We start from the raw sequence: 24559 nt of genomic DNA, 5'->3' as shown, positions 1-24559 counted from the left end.
GTTTTCACTCATTTGTTGAGCACAGTTTTCATTTTAATTTGTACTTCTTTGTTTACTAATGAAGTTGAACATTGATTATATTATCTGTATTATATTCTGTTAATGGCCATGTTTATTTTTCCATTACATTATTTTAATAGAAACAGATTTTTGTATATTAGGGATAATTTTTTTGCATCCCTTATTTTGTAAATACGTCCTCCAAGTTAATCATTTGTAAAAATGTTAACTTTGAATCATTTCCCCATAACTGTCATTTAGTGTCTCATTTTTTTATTGGTACATTAACTATGTCAGTAATACAGTAATTCTAAAGACCTGCCAAGACCCCAAAGTAACCAGCTTTGAGGTTAAAAGTACTTTTCTGGCTTTGTCTCATTCAAAATAGAAATCTAAGTTTTTGTTACATTTCCCACCATTCTGCAAGGGCAAGCTAAGTCTCTGATAGGCAGATAAATAAATAGACTTTAATAACTAATGCTGTCATTTATATCCATTTTGTTTTATAACTAGACTATGTTGATATAAATTTGCATTGCTTAAGAACTACTTGATTGTGAGTCTTATCCTGTGAAGATCTTTCCAGAGGTTGCTATATCCATTAATATTTTAAGCCATTCTTCATCCTGTATTCAGCATTGAGATACATTTGGTTTTTCAGAAGCAAGTTTTAACAAATTATGGTTTAACTTCAAGTTGTAGATTATACACTTTTACAGAAGAGACTAGTGACAAGTAAATGATTATCAGTTAAATCATTTTTCCCACTCCAGTATTGACTTCTGTAAGTGCCGTTTGGGATATTTGTTAAGACATCAGTACATACATAATTTCTTTTCCTGCCTGAGATGATTTAGTTTCTGTTAATACCAAGAGTTGGATCCCTTGTTAGTAAGATCTTTGTTTGGGCAGGGACATAATATATTCAGCTTCTCACTAGAGGTATCTTGAGCAAGTTATTTTTTCTCTGTTTTCTCATCTGTGAAATGGGGATAATAATAATACCTAACTGATCGGGTTATTAAGAGAATGAATTGAGAGTTGGTGCAAAGCATATATAGTATATGGGCTGGTACAACACGGCCCTAGTTAATGAAAAATTTAACTAGTCTGCTACTGAATATTGTGTGCTTGAGATAGTATTTCAGAGCTAAAATGTGGTCTTTAGCAGCAGATACGACTGAGTTCTAGTTTTATCATTTCTTAGTCACAGTGAAGAAGTTATTAATATTCCCAAGCCTTGGTTTTCTTGTCTGTAAAATGGATATAATGATCAAACTTGAATTGTAGTGTAGTTGAAACACTCAAATAATATAGTAAATACTAAATTTATTACTATTTTTCTACTACCTTCTGTCCCCTTCCCATTATTTGGTCAGCTGTATAGTGCCCCTTTTTTGTTCCATCAGCTCATATGTTTATTTCAGGTGAATGTCATCTTTCTTTGATGCCTTTTGAAATTATCTGTCATGCTGTGTCGTGCAGAAACCCATTGTATTACTAGTTGTGTCAGATAACTTACAGATCTATGGTAAGGGCTGATCTTTTTGTTATCGAACAGCCCAAATTTTATAAAGCTCTTTCTCTGAATCCTAACAACTTTCTTTCTGTAATTCATTTACAGTAGCTCTAGTTTGTATCTCAAAAGTTATAGCACATAGCATCTTGGCTCATGTGTTGTATCCATGTTAAGTTCTTCTCTTGGCTTTCCACCTACCAATTTTGCAAATATTCTTTAAGTTAACTAGTTTTCAATTAGTATATTTTATTTAACTTTTCTAATATCCCTGAAATTGGGATGCATTCTGTAATCCATGATTGTTTTTGTGATCTCTGATATCTAGGCAGCTGTTATGGTGTAGTTGTACATGAGTGAATAGCAGAAGAGCCAACATCAGAAAAATGGATGTCAGTGGGTTGAAAGGAAATTGTAGTAATAATGGCATAGCACCCTATTAACTTTTAGGGATAAGATGACAATAGTGAAAGTGGAAAAATGATGAGTCATACATGTTTAGCCACATTCCCAAAGCAGAAGTCAAGGGTAGTTCAACTGTATTCCTCAATAAAGTCGATAAACCAAGAAGAAAGATAGGTCAACTTTAAGTAATTACTAAAGATGATTAAGAACCAGTACCAGTTGTTTTACGGTTCTTTTTAAAAATGCTGCATTACCAACATTCTTGATGCCAAAGAGGATGATGCTGTGTGGACATCAGTGACTCACACAAAAAGTGGTTTCAGTGTGAAGAAACTTTTTAAGGAATACCAAAACCAAAAATCCGTTGCTGATGAGTCAATTCTGACCCTTAGCAACCATGTACAATAGGGTAGAAGTGCCCCCATAGGGTTTCCAAGGCTATAATCTTCACGGAAGCAGACTGTCATCACTTTTTTTTGCAGAGCAATTGGTGGGTTCGAACTGCCAACCTTTTGGTTAGCAGCTGGAGCACTTAACCACTGTACCACCAGGGCTCCTTATTTAAGGAATAGCATGACTAAATTATTTGCCTTATTTTCCTTTTATATATGCGCAGATGTGATAAGTGATAAAACTAATGTTTAAGTAAATCTAAATCTTTAAAGTGAGTTTAAAGTAAAATCTGAGTGGTAAAAAAATCGTGATAGTTTGACAGTTTCTTTTTATTTTTTTCTTTCTTAAGGGTATGTATAATACTGTTGTATTTTAAATTTGAAGAAATGTATAGATCATTTTTACAACCTTCCTCCAAGGATATTTTAAGCTTGTTACCATCTGAAAAATTCTTGTGCCCAGAACTGGACCCAGTATTTGGATCTCATCCAGTAATTTATTTATGATACCTTGGAAAACTCTTAACCGGCCTTGATTCGGTCATGTCTGTTGATGTCTGAGGTTTCATTAGCAACTTTTAGTAGGTTCTTAGTATGGTTCTGTTGGGTCCTTATTTAAAAGTAAAACTATATTCTATGACTAGTTTCACACCAGCCCTTATCTAACCTATCTTGTTTCAAGGCATTTGGTTTCACATTTTATCTTTGTTAAATTTCTTCTTTTGATTGTTAGATACCGATTGTGTCATCTGAAAACCATTCTTTCCAATTTTGACAACAGAGCCCTGGTGGTACAGTGGTTAAGAGCTTGGCTGCTAACCAAAAGGTTGGCAGTTCAAATCCACCAGCCACTTCTTGAAAACACTATGGGGCAGTTCTGCTCTGTCCTGTAGGGTTGCTGTGAGTCAGAATTGACTCAACAGCAGTGAGTTTGGTTTGGTTTGGTTTTTGTCATCATGGCGTACCAATTCAGAACTTTATCCAAGTTGGTGTAGGTATTCTTTAGATTAGAATTGTTGAACTTATTATACTACGTTAGCATTTAGTCCATATGTTTTTTTTATCCACTAAGCGCAGATTTGCCCTGAAAGGTGGTCTTAGATATATGTGTTACAAAATGACCATTCTCAAGAGAGCCATCCTATCCATGTAATTTTAAAGACTAGGTATCCTGAAAGGGCCTCCCCTGGAAAGTATGTAAATTTCATTTTATGTTGAAATTTTTACCATTTAAAGTATACATATGTGGAAGTAAAAGTTAAGGTTGAATGAATAAGCTGAGTAAATAATGGCACGAAGTTTGATTAGGAACTCTGGAGTGCTAAGTAAGAGTTGAGATAGCACTCTAAAGAACAGAGAGGTATCCTAAAACATGAGTTGATCCAAATTGTACTTTTTAAATACAGGTAGTCCCTGACTTAGGATGCATTCAGGTTTTGACAAACTATACTTAACAACCATCTGGGTTTTTTTGTACATCCTGTCATTAGCAATTTTTAGATATGTATGTGTTAAAATATATCTGTAAGTTAGTACTGACATTCCCAATCCCCAAAGACAAAGATCAGACTTATAAAGATATTGATAATAAAAGGCAATAATAATGAAAACTTAAAGTATTCGACTTAAATCAGAATCAACTTTAAAACAGAGTTATCGGAACGGAAGCCCATCCTAAGTCGGGGACTATCTGTATCGTGTTTTTCAATTTCCAACCAACTTGTATTGATGAATTATTCTAAATGACTTACACTGTCAGAGTATGCCCATTTATACTTTTCTTCATGTATGTATTGCTTTGAAACTATTAATACTGATACTGTCACGTTGTTACATAATTTAAATCTTTGTCTTTTTATCCTTTAGAAATCAATGTGGACCGAACATAAATCACCTGATGGAAGGACTTACTATTACAATACTGAAACAAAACAGTCTACTTGGGAGAAACCAGATGATCTTAAAACACCTGCTGAGGTAAAATTTTGAAGGCCATTATTTAGGTTAGGGAAAAATTTTTTTTTTTTTTTTAAGGATTTTGTGGATATTTGACTATCCAAGGAGCAGTGCTGCTTACTTCCCAGAAGTGGGTGCTATAAAGGCATTCAGAGTGGAAGAAGGTTAATGCAGTCACACCCGTCAGCAGGAACAATAAAAGTCATTATCTTCTATAAACCCACTAAAAACCCACTGCCGTCGAGTCAATTCCGACTCATAGTGACCCTATAGGACAGAGTAGAACTGCCTGATAGCACTTAACCACTATGCCACCAGGGTTTCCATATCTTCTATAGACAGACTAATTTACTGATTCTGCCCCGATCAGTAGCGCTTGTAGGGCGCAGTCAGTTTGAGAACGGTCCTTTAAAGAGTTGGGAAAAAAAGACTCTTTTGCTTGCCCTTTATTTTTTAATTTACATTTAAAATTTTTTCCCTCTTTATCGCAAAACCTGGGTGATTTCAAGAGATGTTAGATTTCACCTCGTTCTTCAAAATTTCCAAAGGGGGTGGGGTCATAGAGATGAAATGACATTACCTACAAATACTTTCTTCTCTTAGAGCGGGAAATTAATGTCTGCCTCTTTGCTGAAAGTGCCTCCCCCCAGAAAGTATGTAAATTTCATTTTATGTTGCAAATTTTACCACTTAAAATATACATATGTGGAAGTAAAAGTTATGGTTGAATGAATAAACTGAGTAAGTAATATTGCATGAGGTTTAATTAGGAACTCTGGAGTGCTAAGTAAGAGTTGAGATGGCATTCTAAACTATACTTAAGTTGTTATCTAGCTGGTAGTACACTTTTTAAATAAATAATTTGAGAAGGTAAAAGTATTTTCCAGGCCATCACACAAATGAGCACAGCGTGCTTGGGAGGGAGGCTGATATTACGTGTTTTTATTTATACCTTTACTGACTTGTAGAGAGTGATACTTCCTAATTATCTGTTTCCCCCAAGACACTTCGCCTAGATTTTAGTTTTCAGTAGCCTTCTCATACCACCCTGTATAAGTATTGACATCTATATTGTATTTTTATATTAGTTCATAATAGTATTATAACAAATTATTTGTCATGATACTGAAATGTAAGCATGCCTAAACCAGACTATGCTTTTCCCTAGATTTTGTTTTTTCCTACTTGTATTAGTATTAGAGAAATCTGTTCATGAAATGTGGATGGTAATTTTTACCTGCAGTGAGGTATAAATGGTAAGAACACACAGGTTTTGAAATTCAGGTAGACCTGGTTTTGAATCTGCTTTGCTTCTTAATAGGCATATTACCTCAGACAGATTGCTTGATCTCTTTAAGTTGTAGCTTCCTAGTCTGTAGAATTGGAATAATAGTATAACATTTGCAGGGTTATTGTAGAGATTAAATAATACATTCAGATGACCTAAGAGAGCATTTACTATGCATTCAGTAATCGGCAGCTTATATTATGACCACTGTCTCACAAGTTTTAGAATTGTACAGGTTGATAATATACTGTATAGTGAAAACAGTGATGTGAATGATAAGTGATGCTTGATATATTACTATTACTTGAAGGTTTTTATTTCCTTTTAGCAACTGTTATCTAAATGTCCTTGGAAGGAGTACAAATCTGACTCTGGAAAGCCTTACTATTATAATTCTCAAACAAAAGAATCCCGCTGGGCCAAACCTAAAGAACTTGAGGATCTTGAAGGTAAAACAGGAAAAAAATTCTTTTTATGTAACTTTTTTAAACATCCATAAGTCGTTCACATTGAAACAGTTAATCATTTCTAAATAGGATTGTACAAAGACATTATTTTTAAAAATTAAATGATTAGAATGTTTTAAATGGTGTAACACTTTAATGGGCTCTTATTTTGATGTTGCTCTAGCTCTCAGTTCTATAGATTTTAAATAGATTTTTATTTGATTTGATTCCACTGAAACTAGGATACCAGAATACCATTGTTGCTGGAAGTCTTATTACAAAATCAAACCTGCATGGTGAGCTGCTTTGATAATTCATTTTCTGTCATTATTTAACACTTTTAGAGTATGTCAGTAATGTTCACTAACCATGATTGGATAGACCTGCAGTGAAAGATTTCTAATTCAAAGAATTTTTTTTCATTTAAGGGTTATATTATAAATGAGCTTGTAGCCTTTAAAATTTAATCACTGGAAAATTGAACATGGTCTTTAACAATATTTCTGAATACAGCTGTCTGTGTTGGTGCATGTACAGGACATGAAACTCAGCCCCATTTATGGGTAGCAGATAGTGGAGAACCATGAATCCTTATCAGTTTGAGCTTTATTATTATGTGGTCAGACTGTAAATTTAATGCTGATTTCATTTTAGCATTACCTTGTAAAATAGCCTTGATACGTTTGTTATGGAAGAATTAAGGTAAGCAAATACAATGCCTCACTTACAAAGGAGGAGTTTTTCATCCTCCTCAACTGCTCAGAATACCCCTGAAAATCTAGAAATATGTCTTAGTATAAAACCCAGGGGTTAAGATCATAGCAGAAGATATATAGTAAGAATTGAGAATTTGGTTCTTCTACTCTCGTTTTTAGTAGAATATACTATCACAAACTATACCAGATTAGAATTAACAGATGATAAAAGAATGAGGCTAATAAAGTAGGTAGCAATGTCGAATGATATCTGACAGGAAGCAAAAAATAAACATTTTTAAAAGGCACTGTGGCTTCAATGCATTTACTTTTCCCTGTGTCACCTCATTAATTTAGATCATCACTGTATCAGAAATGCGTTAGTTTTTTACTGATAATACTCCCTTAAGTATGTATTTTGTCAGCCATCCTAAACAGAATCTCAGATGTTTTCCTTTAAAGGAGGATAAGACTTTCAAATATTTTCATAAAGTTAAGCATATATTATCACTTACACGGAGCATCTCATTCGCTAACGATGCTGAATAAATGAGATTCTTTTGATACCCCTGAAGAAAAATTTAAGTTAACTAGAATGAAAGTTACAATATTGAATGCAAATCTTTAACTCAGTTGAAATTATCTATACTAGCATTGGCTAATAATAATATTGTAGATAGGTCAATACCCAGTTTATTCATTTCATAAGTATCAAGCTCATTTTTGATATAACCCTACTACAGATAGTTGGCGTGCGTAACTATTTGTCAATGCTAGTATATATGTGTTTGGGTTTCATGATATGAATTTGATCCCACTTTGAATTTAGTATTAAAATAATAATAATAAAACCAGTTCTATCCCTGGAGGAAATACTGTTTTATTCCAGAATTACGCAGAAACTTTCAGGGACTTTTTGCAATAGCCAACAGCCTTTGGGAAACTAGCTTTGTGGGGGAAGGTTTCTTAATAGCTGCTGTTACCTAAATTTATTTTCATTCTTTAATTGGTGTCCTGGAACTTTGGAGCAAGCATTCTATACAGTGATTTTTTTTTTTTAGTACTATAAATTAAATCCTATTGTGTGATACTTTTATCTCCTTTTAAAGTTTGTTTTCAATGATTGTATTTTAAGAGTATACAGTAGATGACTTTTCCTTTTCCTCTTTAATAGCAATGATCAAAGCTGAAGAAAGCAGGTAAGCATTTTTGAATATCAGTACAGATTTAAAAATTTGGTCCACTTGTAACATCCTTGTTCTAGCTGTCTGTGTGCTTTATACTATAAATAGCATTTAACGTGTTAGTTTTTGTATCTGAAGTTTTGTTGAGGGGGGTGCACATAGGAGAGGGAAGTTCGATCAGGATATGTAAGTGATGCTTTAAAAACAACTTTACTAGACAATAATTACTTCAATTTGGACAGCATTCTTCAACAATTAAGATTGTTACTTAAAAAATGCACAATTTGGTTTGAATTAGTTTGCAAATGGATGCAGTGTTATATCTGTATTTCTTTTCCTCATGCTTTTTAAGGGGGGAAATGGAGAGAATTTAGAGTTTTTATAGAAGCGTACGATATGTTACTTTTTATGGTGTAATGTAGTCTTATTGATAGGGCATTTTGTAAATGCAGATAATTATTGGACTTTTGGAAATGGGAGACTTGCCTGAGTGCCTGTTACGCATTATCACCAGCATTTGCCCAGTTAAGTCAGAGACATACAGTTTCATTGTGTGGTTTTAATCTTTTTGAATGGCTTTATAGTTTGGCAGTACTGACCTTGTCCCCCCCCCCGTGATCATTTTTCTTATTTGATTTTATGATAATTAGGAACTAACTTTATTTGACTTTATGATTATAGTCATGAAATATTTCTTTTTTTTCCGTCTGTAGTAAGCAAGAAGAGTCCACTACCACCTCAGCAGCCCCAGTTCCTGCCACAGAAATTCCGACTACAATGAGCACTATGGCTGCTGCAGAAGCAGCAGCTGCTGTTGTTGCAGCGGCAGCTGCTGCAGCGGCAGCTGCTGCAGCAGCCAATGCCAGTGCTTCCACGTCTACTTCTAATACTGTCAGTGGAACTGTTCCAGTTACTGAGCCTGAAGTTACTTCCATTGTTGCTACTGTTGTAGATAATGAAAACACAGTAACTATTTCAACTGAAGAACAAGCACAACTTACTAGTAGTACCTCGGCTGTTCAAGAGCAAAGTGTTGAAGTATCCAGTAATACAGGAGAAGAAACATCTAAGCAGGAAACTGTAGCTGAGTAAGTTTAGTAACTAGCTTACTGAAAATCAGTGCCAACTGCCAGTCTTTTGGTTAGCAGCCATAGCTCTTAACTGCTGTGCCACTAGGGTTTCCAGTTAGTGGACAGTAAGTGTTTAAATACTTCCTGTGAATCAGAACACAAACCTCTAGATAATGAATTAATTTTGAGGCTAAATTTTGTTGGGTCATGTCACCAGACTGTTGGAAAACTAATGAACTGAAGCTTTAGGAATAGGTTGTGGTAGAGTATGGTGAGTGAGGCACAGATTTAAGGAGATGCCAACAAAACTAATCAAGATACACAGTATTTTAAGTAAAAATTAATGTAAAAACTCTAACAAAATAACCAAAATTTTGAATAAACACGAGACCAGTTTTATTTCAAAAAGAATACTCCTTTTGCCTCAGCCTCCAATATGTCTTAATACAGCACTGCTAGGGAGTGCTGGGGTTTGGTGTTGAGTACACAGATATCAGCTGTAGAAGTTAAGGAAGCCCTGCCAAATAGAGTACTAAAATTGTTTTATTGCTTCCTTGGCTATTGGTGTTTTCTGGTTTTCAGTCTCCTACATACCAATAAGAAAAAAGTACAAACAGTTTTGTAGAGAAATGCATTAAGGGTAAGAAAAGGAAATTAGCCAAAAAAGAAATACAGTTGTCTGGTAAGTATATGTAAAGTTATAATGATAATTAAAGACAAATTAACAATAATATTAGGATTATTTTTCTACCATTTGAGCAAGAATCAAGTAGACAAAAGTAAACAAGACTACAGGGTATAGGAAAACTCACCACTGTCCTAAATTGGTACAGCTTTTTAATAAAACAAAATAGCTGTATCTGTTTAAACTTTGTATGTACTTGACTAATCCGTAATCTAGTACAGTTTCACAGGGGTATGCTTTATGCAGCTATCTAGTAATACTTCACAGTGCCACACTTTATGCAGCTGTAAGATACGTGGTTGAGCTCTCTTGTAAAGGTATCCACATGTATAAAAAAGAAAATATGAAGCATGATCTCAAGATCCTAACATGATAATCCATCTTAATATTTAAGCGTATTGCTTTCATCTTCCACCCTTTTCTTTATGTTCGTTTGTTTCAATTATGGAAATTCCCCAAAGTGAAAATAGCCTTATAATTTTTTCTGATTAGAAGTTTTAGAAAGAAATCTAGATGACATATTTGAAGACATAAAAGAGAAATTGTTAATATTTTCTGTCCTGCCCTTTTTATGTTAAAAAAAAAAAAGCATGTAGAGATACATAATGTGTGTGTATATGAGAGACATCTTCCACATTGATAGAGGTATATAGCCTATCATGTTGAATGATGACATGGTGTTACTGTTTCCATATGCATGTATTTAATTATTCTACTGATAGACGTTTAGGTTTTTTGAATAACATTCTTTTACCAGTTTTTCACATTTAATCATATTTTTTTCACAATTGCTTTTCCTGATTTTAACAAGCATGTGTCATCTGCTTTTTTTTCTTCTAGCATTTCCTTATTATATTGCCTGGATCATTATAATAAGCTTTTGGTTTTAAGAATCTTCCTATGCTCTTGCATAAACGTTATAAGCATGATTTTCCATTGCTCTAGTTTCTTTCCAGTATTTTTTTTCTGCTAATTTTAAATAGATTTCCCATAATGAAGTTACTTGATTTAGAAGATACGAGTATTTTTATTATTTCTGTTTAGTGCCTGCTCCAGCCTCTTCCCCTAAGTTGGAGAAAGATTTCAAGGTTTATATATAACTTTTTTTTTTTTCTTTAATTTCAGAGAGACCCCATACAGCAAGCATAGCTGATAATTCTTAGTTGTGTTAATTTTTTCTTTGAGATTAAGGTTTGGCATACTTTTTCTATAAAAGGTCACATAGTAAATGTTTTTGGCTTTGTGAGTTACACAGTCTCTGTCACAGCTGTTCAACTCTGCTGTGGCAGCACGAAATAAGCCATAAACTATGAAAACAAATACATGTGGCAGTGTTCCACTGAAAGTATATTTACAAAAGTGACCTTGATTTAAATTGAGCTTTACATCATATTTATATTCACACACATTTGCACAAATGCTGAGTTATTTTAAGCCATTTAAAAGTATTAAGCAGTGAACTAGTGGAGCTACTTTTTTAGTGCAATTAAATGTTACCGCAACACAGGGTCAGAAAAATTATTACTCTTTTATTTTGTTTTTGTCTTCAAATATGTTTTTACTGTTCACGTAGGAGAGTTTATTCTTAAATTGTCAAATTTTAGCTCAACACCAAACATTTAAATATTGATCAATGAAGGTATTGTTAAATGAGGCAAACGTGTATTTAAATGATGAATAACATGTTTAAATCTCTCTCTAGTTTTACTCCCAAAAAGGAAGAAGAGGAAAGTCAACCAGCAAAAAAAACATATACTTGGAATACAAAGGAAGAGGCAAAACAAGCCTTCAAAGAATTATTGAAAGAAAAGGTATTACTGTATATAATAATACCAGCGTATTGATGGCTTTATTGAAAATATTAATCTCATGAACTGTTGTAATGAAGATGAACTAAATTTGTCTTGTTCTCTTGAACATTTTTTTGACCTTTACTTTAAATAAAGCTATTATGTACAGGCACTACACAAATTCCACCTTAGTATTTAATATGAGGTTTTTTATTTATAATAATTGTTTTAATCAGTAGTCTAAAGAGAAAGTATTTCATGCTCTGTTTAAATTTCAGTTCAAGTTTTCTTTTCAGTCTATAGGTATATTACACAGATTTGCCTTGCTTCAATAAAAGATTATTTTTTTAGAACTTTTTTCAAACTCCTGCAAAGAGAAGTGCTTGATGTTTGCAGTGAGTATTATACTTTGTTCCCTGTTGCATGACTTTTACTGTATTTGTGTGAAATATTAATTTTTTTTTTAAATGGTTTTCAGCGGGTACCATCTAATGCTTCATGGGAGCAAGCTATGAAAATGATTATTAACGATCCACGATACAGGTAATACCTAACTTTTTACTTTCTTTTCACTTTAAGTATAGCATGCTGACAAATTCAAAATAGTGAAGAATTATATGGCTTTTAACCCTTATTAACTACTCTCTTTTTTTTTTTTAACATCTGCTATAAACCAAAAGAGCCTTCTAAAAAAATAGACTTTTTTGGGTGGGGGGTGGAGTCCAGGTTTATAGAAAAACTGTACTTAAAGTAGAATTCCCATGTACTCCCTCTCCCCGCTGCATGCTGTTTCTGTTATTAACATCTTGCATTTGTGTGTACATTTGTTACAGCTGATGAACTAATATTGATACATGATTATTAACTAAAATCCATAGTTTTTATCAGCATTCACTTTGTGGTGTACTGTGGGTTTTAACAAATGCATACCAAAATGCGTCTACCATTACACACTGGTGTATTGTTTCAGTGCTGTCTTCATCCCTTTCCTCATTCCCCTGAACACCTCCAAACAACTGATCTTTTTACTGTCTCTGTAGTTTTGCCTTTTCCAGAATGTCATATACTTGAAATTATATAACGTTTTCAGACTGGTATCATCCCAAAAAAGCCTTCTAAAAGGCTTATCATACAATATGAGCACCCTGATACAGATGAAATTAGAATTAGAAATGATCTTCTAAAACCATTTTTTGTCTTTAACTTTTTACTGAAATTTTCTTAATTTACGCATAAAAGTATTTGTATTATTCTTTCAAAACTAACATTTTATTATCCTGCCTTCATTTACTCTGAAACTGTATTTTTTCATTATTTAGTGCTTTAGCAAAGTTGAGTGAAAAAAAGCAGGCCTTTAATGCTTACAAAGTCCAGACTGAGAAAGAAGAAAAAGAAGAAGCAAGATCAAAATACAAAGAGGCTAAAGAATCGTTTCAGCGTTTCCTTGAAAATCATGAAAAAATGACTTCTACAACCAGATACAAGTAAGATTTTTAATGATGCATGTGGTATGTTTACTGTGTTTTTTCTTCATCATACTTTTTGCCAAGTGTGATACCTTATCCAGAGTAGACAGACATTCATTAAATAAAGTTAGATGATTATGTGAGTGTGGCTGTTTCATAAGGTAGCAGATAAATCAGTATTGGGATTTAATTTGTAGATTCACTGAATTATTTATCAGGCCTGAAAGGGAGAAAGATTGTATTTAACAATCAAAGCCTGACTCTCTTACTTAAGAATAGAAATAGGTTCTTTTCATTAAGTATGATGTTTTAAAAACTTGTGTTTATATATCAGTCTTAATTTTAGAGTATTTTATTTAAAATCATGGGTATTTAAATATTAAAATTTTTGCGGTAATTATTAAGCTCATTCTTCATATGAACTTTATTTTTCTCATTCTTCCAGGAAAGCCATAGTAATGGACTCATTTCTTTAAGTAGTCCTATTTTTATATGTTAACTAGATTTCCAGTAATTTAGTCTCATTGTAAATTTCATAGCCACTTTAACTAAAGAAATAGTGGTAGTCTAGGACTTATAAGACCTGTTGGTGTGGTGGTTCAGTGGCAGAATTCTCACCTTGCCACGAGAAAGACCCAGTTTAATTCCCAGTCATTGAGGCTACCACCTGTCAGTAAAGGCTTTTGTGTTGCTATGATGGCTAAACAGATTTCAGCAGCACTTCCAGACTAGGAAGAAAGGCCTGGTGATCTGGTACTGAAGATGAGCTGATGAACGCCCTATGGATCACAATGGCCTGATCGGCAACTGATCGTGGGGATGGTGGAGGACTGGGGAGCGTTTCGCTGTATTGTGCCTGGGGCTGCCATGAGTTGGGAACGGACTTGACAGCAGCTAACAAGAGTACAGATATTGCCCATGGGAATTATCTTCTCTTATCTCTTGGGAGAAATACAGCCCTAAGCTGTTTAGTCTTTTTTCTAACTATTTAGCAGCTTTTCTTTATAATTCAATCATAATTTTTTTAGTTAGTTTTTACTGTTTATTATAACGTAACATTTAATTTTTTAACAGAAAAGCAGAGCAAATGTTCGGAGAGATGGACGTCTGGAATGCAATATCAGAACGTGATCGTCTTGAAATCTATGAAGATGTTTTGTTCTTTCTTTCAAAAAAAGAAAAGGTATTACTCATTCTTAATGCTTGTTATGTATAAATTAGACGTTTCTTCATTTTGATTAGGATTTATTGTATAACTTGTTCATTTTTGTGTTTAGTTTACCCAGTTTATGTGATACAAGCTTATTAGAAGTTAGGTTTAAAGATGAAATGGATACCTCCTATAATAATTTTCTTTAATCCTCTCCATCCAGCATAATAAGTAGCGATGTAGACTGGTGACTACTGGTTCATCCAGCTATAACTTGAATTCTCATTAGTTGGCTGTTCTGTGTCTATTTTGTAAAATAAGATACTTAAGCCTATTTTAGAAAATAACTTGGTGTTTTTGTTTATAATGCATTTACTTAAAATTCTCTTTAGAAGAACAACAGCAACATGTAATTATTTGTAGGATACTGTTTTAAAAACTCCACGACTGTTCATGCCCATTTCATTCTGTGCTGTTATGTTTTATATTATTCTGTGTTTCATGAACATATACATCAAGGAGCCCTGGTAGTACAGTGGTTAATAAATGCTCACCTGCTAACCAAAAGACAGTTGTTTGAACCTACTAGCCACTGTGCAGGAGAAAAGACCTTGCCATCTGCTACTATAAAGATTATAGCCTAAGAATCCCTATGGGGCAGTTCTACTCTGTCTTGTAGGATCTGTTTGAGTCAGAATCAACTTGACGGCAAACAACAGCACTGTTATCAGAGACAGTTTGAACGTAGCTGAAGGTCATTGAAGACCTTAGCATTTAGCCACTGGGATGACTTGCCAACAGGAACTTTAGTTGTATACTGAGACTGTAATAATACATAGTAGTGGAAAAGGAGAGGAATGGGTACATTTTTAAGATTTATGGAGTGGAAAGAAAAAGCAAAACAAAGCGTGATTTCCAGAGACAGAGAGGTGAAAAATTGAAAGTAAGTATGGAGCCAGGTGGTTAGGCAAGAGCATTGGCAAAGTAAATAATGCTGATATTTAAGTAGATAACATTTGAAATTTGCTGGTGAGTTAGAATGTAAAGAAGCCCTCAGTAATTGCAATTCAAATAATCATAGTTTCTTTGAATTTCAAAAAAGTGTGTTTATGCTTATGTTTTAGGAACAAGCAAAGCAGTTGCGAAAGAGAAATTGGGAAGCCTTGAAAAATATACTTGACAACATGGCTAACGTAACATACTCTACTACTTGGTCTGAAGCCCAGCAGTATCTGATGGATAATCCAACTTTTGCAGAAGATGAAGAGTTACAGAGTAAGAATAATGATTAAATGTGGGGAGAAACCATTTTAAACAAAGTTCTCCAGCAGCAGAGAATTATTCCCACTTTGTATATGAAATTGTCGCTTAATTTTACAGGAGTTTGTCCATTTCTGGAGAAGTATTTTGTTTACTAGTAGAATTTTTTTTCTAATTGAGTTTAATTCAGGACAAAATATTTTTCCAGAAATTAGCTTTATTAGATGATCCTTGAAATTGTTCATCATACCTGTCAAACCTGAAATTATATTTTGCCATTTGTATGTAGCTTGGTAAGAACCAAATCAGTTACCACATTTTACTCAAGCTGTCTTCCCGAGAAAATGACTTGACTTAGAGAAGGCAAAAAAATGGATTAGAGTTACCTTACATTAGATTTCCCCAAGGACTGTCTTGTTCTGACTTAACCAGTTGTTCTTTTGGAAATCATAGCTTTCTTGGCTTCCCTTCTCAAAATCATGCTTTAGTAGATTTGGAATGTTGTTGTTAGGTGCCCTCGAGGCAGTTCCAACTCACAGCAACCCTGTGCACAACAGAATGAAACACTGGTCCTGCGCCATCCTTACAAATCATTGTTATGCTTGAGCTCGTTGTTGCAGCCACTGTGTCAGTCCACCTTGTTGAGGGTCTTCCTCTTTTCCACTGACCCTCTACTCTTCCAGTCATTATGTCCTTCTTCAGGGACTGATCCCTCCTGATAACATGTCCAAAGTATGTAAAATGTAGTCTCGCCGTTCTTGCTTCTAAGGAACATTCTGGTGGTACTTCTTCTAAGACAGATTTGTTCGTTCTTTTGGCAGTCTATGGTATATTCAATATTCTTCGCCAACACCACAATTTAAAGGCATCAGTTTTTCTTCAGTCTTCCGTATTCATTGTCCAGCTTTCACATGCATATGATGCGATTGAAAACACCATGGCTTGGGTCAGGCGCACCTGAGTCTTCAAGGTCACATCTTTGCTCTTCAATACTTTAAAGAGGTCCTTTGCAGCAGATTCACCCAATGCAATGTGTCTTTTGATTTCTTGACTGCTGCTTCCATGGCTGTTGATTGTGGACCCAAGTAAAATGAAATCCTTAACAACTTCTATCTTTTCTCCATTTATCTTGATGTTCCTCATTGGTCCAGTTGTGAGGATTTTTGTTTTCTTTTTGTTGAGTTGTAATCCATACTGAAGGCTGTGGTCTTTGATGTTCATTAGTAAGTGCTTTAAGTCCTCTTCACTTTCAGCAAGCAAGGTTGTGTCACGTGCATAACGCAGGTTGTTAATGAGTCTTCCTCCAGTCTTGATGCCCCATTCTTCATATAGTCCACCTTCTCGTATTATTTGCTCAGCATACAGATTGAATAGGTATGGTGAAAGAATATAACCGTGATGCACACCTTTTCTGACTTTAAACCAATCAGTATCCCCTTGTTCTGTCCGAACAACTGCCTCTTGATCTATGTAAAGGTTCCTCATGAGCACAGTTAAGTGTTCTGGAATGCCCATTCTTTGCAGTGTTATCCATAATTTGTTACAATCCACATGGTCAAATGCCTTTGCATAGTCAATAAAACACAGGTAAACATCTTTGTGGTATTTTCTGCTTTCAGCCAAGATCTATCTGACATCAGCAATGATATCCCTGGTTCTACATCCTCTTCTGAAATCGGCCTGAATTTCTGGCAGTTCGTGTCAATACACTGCTGCAGCCGTTTTTGAAGGATCTTCAGCAAAATTTTGCTTGCGTGTGATATTAATGATATTGTTCTATAATTTCCACATTCAGTTGGATCACCTTTCTTGGGAATAGGCATAAATATGTATCTCTTCCAGTCAGTTGGCCAGGAAGCTGTCTTCCATATTTCTTGGCATAGATGAGTGAGCACCTCCAGTGTTGCATCTGTTTGTTGAAACATCTCAATTGATATTCCATCAATTCCTGGAGTTTTGTTTTTCACCGATGCCATCAGAGCAGCTTGGACTTCTTCCTTCAGTACCATCGGTTCCTGATCATATGCTACTTCTTGAAATGGTTGAACATAGACTAACTCTTTTTGGTATAATGATTCTGTGTATTCCTTCCATCTTCTTTTGATGCTTCCTGCATCATATAATACTGTCCCCATGGAATCCTTCACTATTGCAACTTGAGGCTTGAATTTTTTCTTCAGTTCTTTCAGCTTGAGAAATGCCGAGCGTGCTCTTCCCTTTTAGTTTTCCATCTCCAGCTCTTTGCACATGTCATTATAATACTTTGTCTTCTTGAGCTGCCCTTTGAAATCTTCTGTTGAGTTCTTTTACTTCATCAATTCTTCCTTTTGTTTTGGCTCCTCGACATTTGAGAACAAGTTTCAGAGTCTCCTATGACACCCATCTTGGTCTTTTTCTTTGATGTCATTCTACAACTCGGCTGGTCACCCATGGAGGACAGGTTTCAGCTGAGCTTCCAGACTAAGACAGACTAGGAAGGAGGACCCAGCAGCCTACTTCTGAAAAGCATTATCCAGTGAAAACCTTATGAATAGCAGCAGAACATTGATATAGTGCTGGAAGATGAGCCCCCCAGCTTGGAAGGCAGTCAAAAGATGACTGGGGAAGAGCTGCCTCCTCAAAGTAGAGTTGACCTTAATGATGTTCATGGAATAGACCTTTCGGGACCTTCATTTGCTAATGTGGCATGACTCAAAATGAGAAGCAGCCAGCTGCAAACATGCAGTACTAATTGAAACCTGGAATGTACAAAGTATGAATCTAGGAAAACCAGAAATCGTCAAAAATGAAATGGAATGCATAAACATCGATATCCTAGGCATTAGTGAGCTGAAATGGACTGGTATTGGCCATTTTGAATCGGATGATCATATAGCCTACTCTGCTGGGAATGACAACTCGAAGAGGAATGGCGTCGCATTCATCGTGAATAAGAACATTTCAAGATCTAACCTGAAGTATAACGCTGTCAGTGATAGGATAATATCCATACGCCTACAAGGAAGACCAGTTAATATGACTATTATTCAAATTTACCCACCAACCACTAGGGCCAAAGATGAAGAAATAGAAGATAAATATCAGCTGCTGGAGTCTGAAATTGATGGACCATGCAATCAAGATGCATTGGTAATTACTGGCGATTGGAATGTGAAAGTTGGAATCAAAGAAGAAGGATCAGTAGTTGGAAAATATGGCCTTGGTGATAGAAACAATGCTGGAAATTGAATGATAGAATTTTGCAAGACCAACTACTACTTCATTGCAAGTACCTTCTTTCACCAGCATAAACAGCGACTATACACATGGACCTCGCCAGATGGAACACAGAGAAATCAAATTGACGGAAAGGCTCAATATCATAATCAGTCAGAACAAGGCCAGGGGCCAACTGTGGAACAGACCATAAACTGCTCATAATGCAAGTTCAAGCTGAAACTGAAGAAAATCAGAGCAAATCCACGAGAGCCAAAATACAACCTTGAGTATGTCCCACCTGAATTTAGAGATTTGGGGTAGGGCTTAGAAATCTAAACTTTAAAAAGCTCCTTGGGTAATTCTAATATTGCTGAGAGATTTCATTATGACAACTTTATATTCATGAATTTTGTTATGTGCATAGCCTTTGTTTCATCTTAGGATTTAGAGTATTTTAATGAGGTCTTCGTGAAACTCTGAAAGTTTCTTTAAAACTTCTATTTAGATAATTACAAGTCAAATTTGAATTTAAATGTAAGGCTTTTGAAAGGTGAATTTGAATTTTATAAGGGAGTTAATGCACATTATCAAATTGCTTTCTTTACTGATATTTGAGATTTAAAATTTTTTTTTAAAAAACACTTCAGACATGGACAAAGAAGATGCATTAATTTGCTTCGAAGAACACATTCGGGCTTTAGAAAAGGAAGAAGAAGAAGAAAAACAGAAGAGTTTGCTGAGAGAAAGGAGACGACAGCGTAAAAATAGGGAATCTTTTCAGGTAATAGAAAATGCCTCATCTTTTTCTTGCCTGGTTTTTCAAATATGTTTACCAAACCCAAACATTTATGTAAGTGGTTTTTGAGACCCCTCTTCCCTGATTTCTTGACCTAGGCTTTGTGGAGGATCCATACACATTTAACTCTTAAATTCTGTAATTAGTTAGGGGTTCACTTAGGAGAACAGTCTTTTTAAGCAAGGGAATATAGAAAGCTGTAGCAGATGTTGGCGTTTAAGGTGAGTATTGCTAGATAGGGTTTCAGTTGGGAAAGAGAAATAGCATGAGGGAATGCTGAAAAATTTGTGTGTTGAGTCACTAGTAGTTGATGTTTAGTCATTAGCAAATGTAAGGATTACTATGGTATAATTTGGGGCTGGGCCTTAATTCTTAAACATCATGCCTAGGAACTGTGTTACATGCTCTGTATATAGGCTAGTGACTAATTTTCCCCTACAGGGTTCCCTTTTATTCTCTCAGTAATGGAAAATATCATGGAGCAATGAATTTCACATTACAACAGATGTTTTTTGTTTATTGCCCATTTCGGTTATTGTAATAGCAGCTAGAGTTCATTGATTGCTTACTGTGTTAAGCAGAACGGAGCCAGAATTTGAATTCGTGTAGTCTTGATGACAGGGTTTCTTCTGTTAACAACTGTATTAGAATAAAGGCTACATTTAGGAACTTCAGTAACAAAGAAGTTTGTTTCTTCAAATAACTGTTTGGTCTAAGGTAGGGCACACTACCCTAGACCACTAGGGCCACCCCCTAGTCATCCCTAGGGCAGTGGTTCTCAAAATTCAGTGTGCATCCGAATCACCTGGAGGACATATTTTTAAAAACTCTCACCATTATGCTGAAGGTCACTGTCATGGATTGAATTGTTTCTGGAAAAATTGTGTGTCAACTTGGCTAGGCCATGATTCCCAGTATCTGGTTGTTCTCCATTTTATGATCTGATATAATTTTCCTGTGAGTCCTAATCTCTGCCTGTGGTTAGTGAGGCAAGATTAGGTTCTGTTAAAGAAAATTAAGATGGGATGCAGCATCCTTACTCAGGTCACGGCCCTGATCACCCAGGTAAGTGGAGTGTCCCTGAGGCGTGGCCTGTATCACTTTTTATCTTACAAGAGACAAGACACTGCCCAAGGACTCCTAGAAAAAGGTGAAGGGTTGCCAAATAGTTGAAAGGTAATTAGAGGCAAAATTAGACCTTTCAGATCCTTTGAGGATAAGGGAAAGAGTGAGTAAGCTCAGGCTTAAAAGAAAGTCTTTTCTTTGGTAAGAGAAAACTAGTCAAAAAGGGAGAAAATGAAGAAAGAATTGAAAGATGGGGGTTTCTCTCATTTTTTGAAGGTTTGGCATTCATGGAAATATATATGAATAGTTAAGAACAATATATAAGGAGACAAAAAGAAGGAAGGAGGTGAGGGAAAGGAAATACTGAGTTGGATCTAAGCCTGGAGAGTTTTTTTTTAATGTTTGGCTATATATATGACATTGATACAAGAGTTTTAAATATTGCTAAGTTTTTAACTTACATTTTTATTACATTAATATTTTAACGTACTCAAAGATGACTTTTCAAATATAATGGCCTTTTCAGATATTTTTAGATGAATTGCATGAACATGGACAGCTGCATTCTATGTCATCTTGGATGGAATTGTATCCAACGATTAGCTCTGACATTAGATTCACTAATATGCTTGGTCAGCCTGGTGAGATTCATTTCTTTCCTAATTTATACTTATGACAGTAGTTGGAATGGAACAAAGGGAGGTCATTGTGTTGGGGGGAGAGAGGGTGCTTTTTTATGTTTCGTTTTTGTTTTATAAACAAAAAAGTAATTGCAGCTCTTTGGTTAGAGCTAGCTTTTGACTTCTTTAGTTTTTTCATTAGGATCAACTGCACTTGACCTTTTCAAGTTTTATGTTGAGGATCTTAAAGCACGATATCATGATGAGAAGAAGATAATAAAAGACATTCTAAAGGTAAGTAATTTATTAATACTTCTTAACTCGTGTATGTTCTAAATGCTGGTACTCTTTTCCTTTGATATGCGTACTAACAAAATTTCTGTTTTTTTAGGATAAAGGATTTGTAGTTGAGGTGAATACTACTTTTGAAGATTTCGTGGCAATAATCAGTTCAACTAAAAGGTCAACCACATTAGATGCCGGAAATATTAAACTGGCTTTCAATAGCGTAAGCTATTCTCTTTACTGTTATAAACAACTAGTTTTAATAGTACAGTTTCTAATATATTCAGTGAAAAGTATTTAAGTTGTAAGTTATTAGAGTGAGGGAATATGAATAAGATTTTACAGAGTAGTAGAGAGTTTTTCAAAGTAAGCTAAAAGAAAGCAGTGTGTTTAGATGATTGACTGGATGTTAAGCTTCCTTTGCTCAAATTAACTGGTCTTGTGGATAAATTGGCCCTTAACTGGTGTGAGAATACTTTTAAATTAGGAATGATAATTTCAACAGGGATTATAATTGTACTATTGCAATTAATTAAATGATGTTCTACAAGTTACTAGAAAAAGCAGAAGCCCGTGAACGTGAAAGAGAAAAAGAGGAGGCTCGCAAGATGAAACGAAAAGAATCTGCCTTTAAGAGTATGTTGAAACAAGCTGCTCCTCCAATAGAATTGGATGCTGTCTGGGAAGATGTATGTATACTTTCAGATTTTTCCTAATGAACTATTTTCTTTACATTTGAGAATATATTTAATTTCCCATTATATAGCCAAAAGAATAAGCTGGAGTGATTGGTTGCTTAGGATATATTTAAAGTATAAAGTGTTCTTTTAAAAAGGACTCGGTGTTTAGAAGTATTTGTTAAAAATGGTTTGCGCTTTTGAAGAAAGGAAATAATAGACTTTGAGGGTACTGTCACAGTCTTCACTTGTGTTAGGATTCCTTTTAGGCATATTTGTTACACCTTTTTTTGGTACTTATATATTGATTCCATATCTGAATTTTTCAGATCCGGGAGAGATTCGTAAAAGAGCCAGCATTTGAGGACATAACTCTAGAGTCTGAAAGAAAACGAATATTTAAAGATTTTATGCATGTGCTTGAGGTAATTTTAATATTGTCATAACTGATTCTGAAGTACTACAAAATATACAAAAATATAAAATTTGAATTTAGATTGATCAGGTTATGTTTCTTAACATGTGCTACTTTTATACAAGTGTAGTTACATTGTTGATCGGGGAATGGTTTTTTTCTATAAAACCCACTTTTAAGTGAAACTGTAAGCTCGATTAGAATATAAAGATTTATTTGTGGAGATTGTTCATATCTGTTTCATATTTTTTAAAAATTCTAGAAATTTAGCACCTTACCAGCCATACAGTTGCAGTCTTAATATTGACTAGTAAACCCAAAGAAGACTTAAGATCTTCTTGTATATCACTTGTTTCAGATACTCCAAATTAGATGTGTAGAAAGCCCAGAAGAGGTTCTGAAATATAATGGAATAAGATAAAATAAGTAATGATAAAACCTCAAGTTACTCCATTAGCTGAGTGAGGGTATTTTTTTGAATGTTTCAGGTAGATACTTGTATATAGTAAATACACTGAGTTGATTAATTATTATTTAATATTACTTGGTACCTGTGTAGGCCAGGTACTATTCTAATTGTTGTACATATATGAACTTAATCCTCACAGCAATCGTATGAAGTTATAGACGAGGAAACAGAGGCAAAGAGAAATAGAGTAACTTATATACAGGGAAGGGATTCCAGCCCAGGCTGTTTGTATGACTCCAGGATCAATGCTTTTAATAAGCGTGCTGTGCTGCCAGTTCTAGACAAACTAGTACTTTACAACAAGCAGAAAGCTGGCACATACTTAATACTACAGTGGTGCATTGTAGTTGAGCATAGTGAGTCACTTAATTGACCAGTCATGATTTCTTTTGATGTAGTGTTTTTTGGTGAATATCAATGTTGACAGCAGTTTTCTCTGTTAACATGTACCCAGTGTAGGACCTGTGTTGTTTGCCAGCTTCCTTTAGATCTGGTCCTTTGTACTCAAAGTGTGGTTCACACCAGCATCTGCATCACCTGAGAGTTTAAAAAAAAAAAAACTCTGGCCCCATTGGCACAACTTCTGAATGAGTATCTGCATTTTAACAAGATTTCCAGGTGTTAAAATGCACATAATTTTGAGAACCTTTGCTCTAGGTATAGTGTCTTACCTGTTTTCCCCTACTTGAGGAATCTTCGACCAGATTCTCTCATGACTGATGCTAGAGGTAAAATAGTGAGGCAATAAATGTAGCTAAAAATAGTGGCATAGGGAAGGGGTGCCGAATGCATAATCTGAGTCTTGAGGTAAAGGTTAGTGTTCAGTGAAATAGAAATGATGAGAGGCCAATTGGCTCCTCCGTTGTCCCTTCTGAGCCAGATTTTTCCGTTCCCACTTATTTGTAACTGAAGCAGAGTTTATTTTCAAAGCCGTAGGATATGTTCGGGGGCAAGGAGCTTTTATTAAAGCACCACTTCCCCTTTCCCACCAACCTAATACTTAATTGCTTTAATAAAAGCTAGAATTGAAATCTACAGAGACAACATTCATTTTTTGATTTCATGTGGGATTCGAGTTAAATTGTCTTGGAATATCTGAGTTTGAGTAAGATGGGAATACTCTTTAGGGAGAGGAAATAGATTTTGTATTTAATCTGAGACCACGCTTGCATATCTTAGTTCATGGATGCCTTCACGCTAGTAATTTGCTAGCTAGTTGACCAAAACCAGATTGATCAGAAAAACCATGCTTGAATGACACTGTTTTTCAGTGTTTTTGAAAGCAGTTGTCACTGCATTCGCAGATTACACTTTTTTACAGGGTATCAGTTGTCCTACTAACTCACATCATTCTCATTCCTGTAAAAACTAACATGCCTAAATGAGGGGTATAGGATGGTAGGAAGAAACACAAAAAATGTTAAGTGATAATCTTTTATAGATAATAGTTGTACACATTCTCAACTGGATATATGCTAAATATGCAAGACGAATGGAATTTTACTTTAAGTACTTGTTTGTATAGCTTTTGAAATATTCTTTATGATCTGCTGTCCATATTTACATAAATATAAACAAAATTTTGTTTTCTTGACCCTGTAGCATGAATGTCAGCATCATCATTCAAAGAACAAGAAACATTCTAAGAAATCTAAAAAACATCATAGGAAACGTTCTCGGTCTCGATCGGTAAGGAAGTTTATTAGGTGGCACCACAAGTATATTTTGTCG

General features: G+C 34.8%; 1 protein-coding gene across 10 annotated transcripts in view; it reads left to right on the top strand.

Annotated features, from left to right (window-relative positions):
* Positions 1 to 24559, top strand: part of PRPF40A (pre-mRNA processing factor 40 homolog A) — a 59228-nt gene that overhangs the window by 29170 nt on the left and 5499 nt on the right. For 4 of the 10 annotated variants that reach the window (XM_049887250.1, XM_049887246.1, XM_049887241.1 and 1 more), the window contains 17 exons: positions 4180 to 4290; positions 5886 to 6006; positions 6246 to 6299; positions 7873 to 7897; positions 8596 to 8970; positions 11340 to 11448; positions 11906 to 11970; positions 12747 to 12911; positions 13968 to 14076; positions 15168 to 15318; positions 19149 to 19282; positions 20889 to 21003; positions 21173 to 21276; positions 21374 to 21490; positions 21819 to 21956; positions 22274 to 22369; positions 24431 to 24517. In XM_049887250.1, coding sequence (XP_049743207.1) covers positions 4180 to 4290; positions 5886 to 6006; positions 6246 to 6299; positions 7873 to 7897; positions 8596 to 8970; positions 11340 to 11448; positions 11906 to 11970; positions 12747 to 12911; positions 13968 to 14076; positions 15168 to 15318; positions 19149 to 19282; positions 20889 to 21003; positions 21173 to 21276; positions 21374 to 21490; positions 21819 to 21956; positions 22274 to 22369; positions 24431 to 24517 — 2076 coding nt within the window. The remainder of the gene's footprint in view (positions 1 to 4179; positions 4291 to 5885; positions 6007 to 6245; positions 6300 to 7872; positions 7898 to 8595; positions 8971 to 11339; positions 11449 to 11905; positions 11971 to 12746; positions 12912 to 13967; positions 14077 to 15167; positions 15319 to 19148; positions 19283 to 20888; positions 21004 to 21172; positions 21277 to 21373; positions 21491 to 21818; positions 21957 to 22273; positions 22370 to 24430; positions 24518 to 24559) is intronic. The other 6 variants (XM_049887242.1, XM_049887247.1, XM_049887243.1 and 3 more) reach the window with 3 other exon arrangements.

The sequence above is a fragment of the Elephas maximus genome, chromosome 6 (genome assembly GCF_024166365.1).
Source record: "Elephas maximus indicus isolate mEleMax1 chromosome 6, mEleMax1 primary haplotype, whole genome shotgun sequence".
Lineage (NCBI taxonomy): Eukaryota > Metazoa > Chordata > Mammalia > Proboscidea > Elephantidae > Elephas > Elephas maximus.
This window is presented reverse-complemented; position numbering and strand designations above follow the sequence as displayed.